We start from the raw sequence: 9959 nt of genomic DNA, 5'->3' as shown, positions 1-9959 counted from the left end.
TTCTTTCAGGATCGTATGATTCTAAGCAAGATATTAAATAAGAACGAATTAAAGAATACAAGTATTGCACTGAATATGTCGAATGATTAATGCAATAACACCCCAGAAGAGATCGATAAAGAACTTCAATCTGTAGAGGTGTTTTTAGGGTTACAAGAATCAACGTAATAGACTATTCTTGTTTATACGCATACATGCATGCATATATATATTATAACCCTAACAACTTATCTAGATAACAATGAAACTAATCTAGATAAATACGGATGGATAAGCCCAATCTGAGTACAAAACTCAAAAGCCCAAGACGCAACACTAAAATACTTAACAATCTCCCCCTTTGCGTCCTTGGAGCAGAAACATCAATCTCTTTTCACAACAGAGAACTTCTTCACTGTTTCAAACATTCTCGGTATAATGGCCAAAACATGATGTCGAAATGTAATATACCACTGAAGCATATCAGTGAAGTACTTCTTATCAGCTGCTGAATTCTGCTTGCATCGATGTACAATATTGACGATATGCTCCAGACAGTCTGTTGAAAACAGATGCTTGTCAACCAAAGCAAACAGAAACTTGTGCTTCTCACCCTTTGTGAACATAACAGTCAAATTTGTAGAATCTATCTGCCCCAACTTCATTTTGTTCACATCACCAGGTTTAGACGTTGGCTTCACAGATGGCTTCTTATTCATCACCTTAGCTATCTCTTGATCCATAGTTGCAAACTCACGGACGTAGGAGGCCGACATTCTTTTTAGATGTTTAAGAATCGAATCATACTCCTTAAAATTTGAGAGCAGAATGTTGTATAGCAAAATCCAGTCATGCGGATTAAGGTTTGGAAGATCTGCTAGAGAAATGAAATGTTCCGTGATCTTGAAATATACATTCACAAATCTCCCAGCAGGTGAAGTTTTCAGTACCTTGACTTTAGTAATCTTCTGTACACTCCAAGTCAAGTACTGCGGTTGACCATTCTTTAAATAGAAATCGATAAATTCTCTATCAACCTTCAGATTTGGATGTGGAACCTCAGCAGTAACATCAAAGCAATGAAAGGTAAATGCTTTTCTTGTAATAGGCATGTCGAACTGCAAGTCTCTGGAGTTATCACAGTCAAACGAAGCAACTGGTTCCAACCAATAGACAGAAGGAAACTCAATCGCCTGATTGATAAGTGTATCTCTGTCCCATTCTGGAAACAGAGTCTTTTTGCATTGCAAGGCATCCTCTTCTTCCTTATTCCTCCTTGCTTTCTCTTCTGCCTCTCTGTCCACTTTCATCGTTTCATCGAGCTCTTTGTCCTTTTTCTTTCTTTGAAGAGCTTCAACAATAGTCTCCTCAGTATCACTATCACTTTCAATTTGAACTTGCTTTCCAGAAATCGAAGCTAAATTAACCTTCGATTCTGTCTTGGACTTCAGATGTGAGAAAAGATGATGTTGCAGTCTGATCATGTGTAGAAGAAGAAGTCGCCATTGTTGAGCGAAGAAGATGAACAGTGTGAACTTTTAGGATTGAGAGAACTCGAGAATGGTATGAGACAAATAAAACGTTCATCCCTATTTATACGATTGCCTGGGGAGAGAAAGTCGTGATGATGAGGTTGCTAAAGCGTCGCCTGAAAAAGCGTGATGTGACAGTGTGGTTAATCCCAGGAATGCGTCAGCACGCGTGAATTTTGAAACGGATTAAAATCACGCGCCTAAATCTTATCTTCACTTAACGTTTGAAATTCCAAATATCCCCGTGTTTGGTTACAATCAATAACCAAAACTGATACCAAACAACAATAAGAATGTTGGAAAATATAAATTTTCATGCATAAGAGTGTGAAAGATAGAGAAATAAATCAAGAGTGTATGGGATGTGAGTGATGTCTTATTATAAGACCGAAAGCAGAGGATTCCGGGCAAGAATCACTTCCTTCAAAGTCAAGAGAGACTTGAAGTGCTTATGTGGTTTCCCGAAAAATACGATCAACTGTTTGTTAATAAACATTGAAAGGCTTATTTTAAGCATAGGCATAGGGTAGCTTTCCTCCAACCGAACATCGAGCTTTAACATAAAACCGATTGGTGGTAGAGGTACCTGTGAGACCAATGTGATCTGTTGAACAGGTAGGTGGGATATATTATGTTAATGACGTATAGGAAGCAGAAATCTCAAAAAAAACAAACTGGATCTCTTTGGGAAGAAATGTCTTGGCTGTAGACAATTTCATAAAAGATCACACATAAAAAATAAAAAGAGATTTCCTTAGGTAACCAGTAAATTCTTGAGTATATCACTCACCGTCAATTCATTTTTGGTGTTGGATTTTGGGTTTCACTTAGCACGTGGTAAACGTATCCAAGATCATAAACGCAGATGTTGTGTAACCATAAACCTCAGTGGTAAAGACCGAGAGTCTCAAGGGTTACGTTAGTGAACCGAAAGTAGATGGAGAATATAAGGAGGTGGCTTAAGAACCGAATGTACCTTCTGCTAGATAATCATGACAGGGTAGAATAACTCTTAACTCATATGAGAAGAGTAAGGTAGCTCTAGACCGAGTGATGAAGATTAGCCTGATTTGGAAGAAACGATGGGTATCGATCGAATCAGTAAGGCCTACTCAAGATCGTAGAGGCTTAAGACAACATGCAACAGCATGCTTCTAGGGACTCTTAACTAGGTTGTGTTAAATTTGAAACATACCTGCCTTAGATACATAGTCCGTTATACTTGTGTTTGCCTATTTTAAGAAAGACATCAAACAAACCAAACAAGCAATCGAAACAAATAAAATATTTTTGGGTTTTTGGAATTTTCTGAAAAAGAATAAAAAACAGAAAGATAAAATATTTTTGGATTTTTGAAATTTTCTGAAAAAGAATAAAAACAGAAGGATAAAATATTTTTGGATTTTTGAAATTTTCTGAAAAAGAATAAAAACAGAAAGATAAAATATTTTTGGATTTTTGAAATTTTCTGAAAAAGAATAAAAACAGAAAGATAAAATATATACATAATATACAACCGAAACCTTATCTTTTAATGAGTGAAGCAAAATAGATTGATCATTCGGTTCATTTCTGTTCCTAAGAATTACGGAGCCGAGATAGACAGAGCGGTCTGTCCATTTTGGTTCCCTAAAAATCTGGTGCAGATATAGACCGAGCGGTCTGTCTATTTTGGTTGTCTAAATGAGAGATTTAAGGATTCGCTACCGACTCTCCTTCCATCATGCCCAAGCCTTGTAAGATTTTGTTAAAGGTTGCTTCTGGCAAGGCTTTAGTAAAGATGCCAGCCAGTTTAGCAGCAGAACGAACAAAATGTACTTCTACGTTCCCGTCTTCTACATGGTCCTTGATGAAATGATACCTAAGTGCAATGTGCTTGGTTTTCGAATGTTGCACCGGATTATGACAAATCCTAATTGCACTTTCCGAGTCACAATAGAGAGGGATCTTTTTCATGCTAAGCCCATAATCTCTTAATTGACTTTGAATCCAAACAACCTGAGAGGTACAAGATGCGACAACAATGTATTCTGCTTCTGTTGTGGATAAGGAAACACAGGTTTGTTTCTTAGATTGTCAACTGACAAGTTTTCCGTCAAGGAATTGACATCCTCCTGTAGTACTTTTTCTGTCCAGTCCACATCCTCCTAGATCAGCATCAGAAAAGGCTTGAATGAAGAATCCATATCTTGTGGGATACCAGAGTCCGAGAGATGAAGTTTTCTTCAGATATCGAAAAATGTTCTTCACAGCAAGCATGTGAGGTTCTCTTCGGTTGGCTTGAAACCTGGCACAGTAACAAAGAGAAAACATGACATCTGGTCTACTAGCTGTTAGATACATAAGAGATCCTATCATTGGTCGATAAAGGGTTATGTCCACAGCAGGTTTCTCCAGGGATGGAGTTAGCTTAGTGCTGAATGCCATAGGAACCTTCACTTTTGAATCACCCTTCATTCCAAATTTAGCCAGTAAATTTTTAGTGTATGCTTCCTGGTTTATAAAGATACCTTCTGGTCCCCGTCTAATATTCAAACCAAGGAAAAAAATTAATTGGACCCATTGTGCTCATTTCAAATTTAGTTTCCATCAACTTCCTGAATTCAGCTGTTAAGCTAGGATTCGTGGAGCCGAAGATGATATCATGAACATAAATTTGAACAATCATCAAATGCTCACCTTCTTTCTTACGAAAGAAGGTTGGGTCAACCGAACCTTGCTTAAATTTTGACAATTTTAAGAAGCGAGTAAGCGTTTCATATCAGGCTCTCGGTGCTTGCTTTAGCCCATAGACAGCTTTATCCAGCACATAGCAGTGATCCGTGTATTTTTCATTCACAAAGCCAGGCGGTTGCTCAACATAGACGGTTTCTTCTAATTCTCCATTCAAGAATGCAAATTTGACATCCATTTCGAAAACTTCGAAGTTCTTGTGAGCAGCATATGCAAGAAAAATTCGAACAGACTCTAACCTTGCCACTGGAGCAAAAGTTTCTTCATAATCTATCCCCTCTTCTTGACAATAGCCTTTTACAACCAACCGAGCCTTGTTACGAATGACATTCCCTTCTTTGTCCAACTTGTTTCTAAATACCCGTTTCAGACCAACAACAGAGGCATCTTTTGGTGTAGGAATTAACTTCCAAACTCTGTTGCATTCAAACTCATGAAGCTCATCCTGCATTGCTTGAACCCAATCAGAATAATCAAGAGCAGCATTTACAGTTTTCGGCTCTATTTTGGAGATAAATGAATTAAACATACAAAATTCCACTTTAGAGAATAATGCAGTTTGTTTCGCCTTCAGTTGAGATATAGTTAGAACACTTTCGGAAGTTTCACCAATAATTTGCTCTTTGGGATGGTCCTTTGTCCATTTAACTAATGGAGGATAGCTTGGATCATATTCGGGATTCAATTCCACTTCTACATCAATTTCAACATCTGACTGATCTCCTTCACCTTCGTCAGTAGAACTATCACTTGCTTTCTCCCCCTCGACTGGCGAAGTGAAACCTTTGTCTTCAGCAGAGTCTGCAGTGGGTATCTCCCCCTCGACTGGAATTTCACTTGTTAGTTTTGGATCAGTTGTTTCTGTATCATCTGATCTTTTAGATTTTAGGGATGAACTTGGATTCTCCCCCTCAACAGGAACTTCAGATATTTTTGAAGTGGTAGAGCTCTCTCCCTGGAACGTTGAATCTTTGTTTGAAGAGCTGGTTGATGATGTAGGAGTTGGTGGTTCGCTTTCCATCGTTTTAGCAGCTTCGTCTATGACCTTCTTTAGATTATCGACTTTGTTGTCTGCTGCTGTTGCCTCTGAATTAATTGCCTTTTCTCGTTCATCGAATAACCGAATGTATTCCTCAAACAGGTTGGATATTGGAACCGAGACTTGTCCGAATTCTGGGAATATGTCTTCTGAAGCACTTTCTGTCCTCTGAACCTTCTTCATATAGTTGTCATCCAAGGTGACATAATAAGTCTCTTCTATTCTTTTAGAACGCTTGTTCAACACCCGGTATGCTTTTGATGCCAGAGAGTAACCCAGAAATATGCCCTCATCAGCTTTAACATCAAACTTATTTCGGTTCTCTTTAGAATTAAAGATAAAGCACCTTGAACCGAAAATATGGAAAAACTTGACGTTTGGTTTCCGATTGTTTAAGATCTCATATGGAGTTATGGAGAATCTCTTATTGAGCAAGGACCGATTCTGAGTATAGCAAGCAGCAGCAATGGCATCAGCCCAAAAGTATAAAGGTAGAGAAGCGTAACTTAGCATGGTTCTGGCTGCTTCACACAACGAGCGGTTTCGTCTTTCAACAATCCCATTCTGCTGTGGTGTATAAGGGGCCGAAAAATTGTGAGTGATCCCCTTATCAGCCAGAAAGTCTTCAAAATCCTTGTTCTTGAAGTCCAGCCCGTTGTCACTTCTGATGTTTCTTATTGTCTTCTTTAATTGGACTTCCACTTGCTTTATGAACATCTTTAGCTTAGGAGTTGCATCTGATTTCTGTTTAAGAAAGAAAACCCAAGTGAAGCGTGAAAAATCATCTATAATAACCAGAACATACTTACTTCCACCGATAATATCTTTAGCAGAAGGTCCACACAAATCAATGTGTAATAGCTCAAGTGCTTCCACTATTTTAGTATTGATGCGTGTAGGATGGCTTTTTCTGCTCTGCTTACCCATCTCACATGCTGCACATAAATGCTCCTTATCGAACTTAAGAAGAGGAAGACCTCGAACATGATCACCAATCACTAATTTATTGATATCTTTGAAGTTGAGGTGAGATAGACGTCAATGCCATAACCATCTTTCATCGGTTTTTGCCTTTGACAGTAGACAGATAACTGGTGTGCCCCGAATTGGATTAAGATTCAGAGGATACATTTCTCCTTTTCGTGCAGATTTCAGCAGAACCTTCTTGGTTTATTTTTCAAATATTTCAGACCCCTCATCATCGAATGATACCTTCAACCCTATGCCCACAACTAATTGTGATACACTGAAGAGGTTGTGCTGCAATCCCTCTACATAAGCCACCTTTCTAATAGAGAAGTCTCCATTAGTTATCATCCTATATCCTTTGATTGTTCCATAGGAATTGTTTCCAAACTTCACAGATCCACCATCTTTTAGAGACCGAAACTCCCTTAGCTCCCCCTTTCTCCCTGTCATGTGACGCGAGCAGCCACTGTCTATATACCATTTGTCGTCAAACTGCTCGTCACTGATTACCTGCAAATTCAAGCAGATTTAGGAACCCAAAGTTTCTTGGGTCCTGGTGAGTTTTTCACAAAGGAATGACTATAGAAGCATCAACTAAATAAGTTCGTTTAACAAGAGTGGTTTGATCTTTTCTTTTGATGGTAAACACCTTGATTTTTGTTTTATCTTCTTTAAATTTTAGTGTATCTTTTGGTGTTGCTTTAGATGGTTTAGTGTTTTTCGTTTGATTCCTAGGTTTAGTGGAAGATATCTTATTTTCCTTCTCGGAGTCTGATTCCAGCTTTCCTTTTCCTTTGATGTCCTTTAAAGAATTTGTTTCATCTTGATACTTGGAGGATCCATAACCAGAATTAGAATCGAAACTAGGTTGAGGATCGAATCTGGTTTTAGGACCGAAACTAGGTCGAGGACCGAATCTGGTTTTGGGACCGAAACTAGGTCGAGGACCGAATCTGGTTTTGGGACCGAAAGTATGTTTTGCACCGAGACTCGAATTTCGGTTCTGAGACTTGGAATAAAATGAATTTGGGCTTAAATTTTCCTTCATCTTTTCCTTTCCCTTGTCCATGGTTTCTTTTCTAGGAGGCTTATAGTTAGGATTTTGAGAATTCCAATGCCTTTTCCGTTCATTCAGATTCAAGGCATATCTTTGATTTCTGAGTCTTTTCTATTTGGCTAGCTCCTTTTGAGATTTGTGAACATTGAAGTTGGCCTGTGGTTTCTCCTTCTGAGTTGCAGTTGTCTTACCTTCCTCTATACTCTCCTTAGTTTGAACTTTTGGTGCTTCCTGTCTCTTGAGTAGACCTTTCGGTTCTTCCCTCTTGATTGGAACACCGGGTTCATCAAATGGTTCCTCAGGAACATCTTTAGTTCCGCTTGTGCTGGGAATATCGAAACTGGAAGGTTTATTGATGGGTTCTGGTATGTATCTTCCTTTGACTCTCCACGTGGTTTTCTCAGACAGTCCCACAGACTCATCTGCATTATCAATGGGAGCAGACCAGAAATAGTCTTCGCATCCTTCAGTGTTATCCTCGTCAACCATTGTCCTTAATTCTGTTGTTTGTCTTTGAGTGACTCCAGTTACAGCATAAACCTGATTTGGCACGGTCTGGACCTTTTGATAGACCAAGGCTTTTTCCTTGAGTTTCGGTTTCTGTTCTTTTGACAGACGAGCAAACTCAACCGATTTTTCTGAAATAAGAGGTTTTCGTTCTTGGTTTCATTTTTCACAAACTTAGAACAATCAACTACATCTTCTACTGAGATTTCACTCATTTCACTCTCCGCATCAAATTCAGATGAATTATCTAAGTTTATTTTGTTATCTTTAACAATTTTGGCATTTAACTCATCGAATGTTTGTATAGTTTCAGTTTTAATCTTTAACCTATCATTTTCATCTAAGATATCTTTTAACATACTTTTATGTTCCTTAGAATCGATGAAAGTTTCTATCTTATCCAAACCTAGCCTATACGACATGGATGTTTCTTTAGAGGATACTTCTGATTCACACTCTACTATAACATCATCTTCCTTAAATTCAAGAAAGGGTAAAATCATTTTATGTATTTTCTTTCCAATCTCACAATTTAGATGTAATTGAGCAATATTATTATAAAGACGCTTAGCAATTAAATAGAAAACATTTCTTTGTTTTAACAATTTTAAATTGTCTCTTTGCAAATAAATACTTTCATCCTTAGCGTTAACTAACTTTGCTTCCTTCTGCTCAATCCAGATCCTCCTTTCCTCACTTTTTGAAGACATCCTGCCAAGTTGGTTAGTTAGAGTTTGCTAAGCGGGTTTGCATGAGGCTACTACTTAGGTTGGAAAATTTAAAGTTTAATTCATTTAATTCTTCTAAATATTTAGTTTTGGGAATTTTAAGAGACTCAAGGGTAGAATGTACCTTTTTGATCAATCGATCGCAGTCGTTGATCTTCTCACTCACCGGCTTGGCTGCAAAACATTTGTTATCTGTCAGGTTCGGTTCCGTATCTGCATTTTCGGTTGATGGACCATGGGTGACGATAAAGCACTTTCCACCAGAACCTTCATTCTTTGCCGCAAACGCCTTTCCATGAGTGGGTCTTCTAACCTCTTCGTCTTCAGAGTCAGTTGACCAGACTTCTACACCACCGAACTCATCTTCCCCTGCATTCTCTTGTACAATTAATGTATTCATTGAGCTATTGGACGTCTTTTTCTTCTTGACTTCTTCTAATTTGCACATATAATACGCTTCGTCATCTTCACCCTCTCTTTTCTCAGCTATCTTTCTCAACATGCAATCTTTGGCAAAATGGTTCTTACCGTGACAATAGTTGCAGTCGTATCCAGAGTCTCCTGCAAGCTTGTTCTCCTTTTCTTCAACCTTCAGTGAAGAGACTTTCGGTTCATCCTTCATTTTCTCAGAACTGTAACTTCCCTACCAATTTCGGTTCTTGTTGGTGGGAAATTTTCTTTTTGCGAACTTCTTTGGATTTGTGATCATTAAAGCATACTCCTCACTTGTAAGGTCACACTCTGATATATCTGATTCTTCTTCTTCCTCAACTGTACTTTTTCCTTTAGAGACAAGAGCCAGCAATCCCACACTAGAGACCACTTTCGCTTCCTTAGTTACAACACTTTCATGGGACTTCAATATCCCAACTAGTTTCGCCAGTGAGTAAGATTTGAACTGTTCATGCGCCTTCACAGTGGAAACCACAACCATCCATTCTGGTCTTAGCCCGTTCATGAATGTAACTTTCAGCTCGATCAGCTTCCTTTCTATCCCATGCTTGATCATCTTACTTAAGAGATGATTGAACCGATCAAAGGTCTGTATGAGCTTTTCTTCAGGTTTCTGTTCGAAAACTCCGAATTCTGACAACAAAAGAGTTTGAATGGAGTGTTCCAGATCTTCATCAGTTGAGTAAAGTTCCTTCAACCTATCCCAGATCTCTTTAGCAGTTGTGCATGAACCTACAAGCCGAAAGGTGTCAGATTGCAGGGCAAATCTTATCATTCGCATGGCTTTAACATTACACAAGATCTTGTCCTTCTCCTCCTGTGGCATCTTCTGAGCATCTGTCACCAACTTTTTGTAATCCTTCTGCGTCTTAATAATCGTGTTTGTCTCTGAATGAACAAACGGTCCAAGAGTGATAGCTTCCCAGATGAGATAGCCATTGTCTTCAGATCCAACCACGTAA

General features: G+C 38.5%; 1 protein-coding gene across 1 annotated transcript; it reads right to left on the bottom strand.

Moving 5' to 3' along the window:
• Nucleotides 1-1769: 1769 nt before the first annotated feature.
• LOC145068138 (uncharacterized) lies at nucleotides 1770-5466 on the bottom strand. The gene is made up of 3 exons (XM_079015117.1): nucleotides 4854-5466; nucleotides 4484-4745; nucleotides 1770-1782 (listed from the first exon to the last, which is right to left on the bottom strand). The coding sequence occupies exons 1-3, from the start codon at nucleotides 5464-5466 to the stop codon at nucleotides 1770-1772; spliced, it is 888 nt and encodes a 295-aa protein (XP_078871243.1).
• Between the last annotated feature and the right edge of the window lie 4493 nt (nucleotides 5467-9959).

This window comes from Lactuca serriola, chromosome 8 (assembly GCF_051521515.1).
Source record: "Lactuca serriola cultivar US96UC23 chromosome 8, Lser_US96UC23_V15, whole genome shotgun sequence".
Classification (NCBI taxonomy): Eukaryota; Viridiplantae; Streptophyta; class Magnoliopsida; order Asterales; family Asteraceae; genus Lactuca; species Lactuca serriola.
The sequence above is the reverse complement of the archived record's forward strand: the minus strand, read 5'-3'. Positions and strand labels throughout refer to the sequence as shown.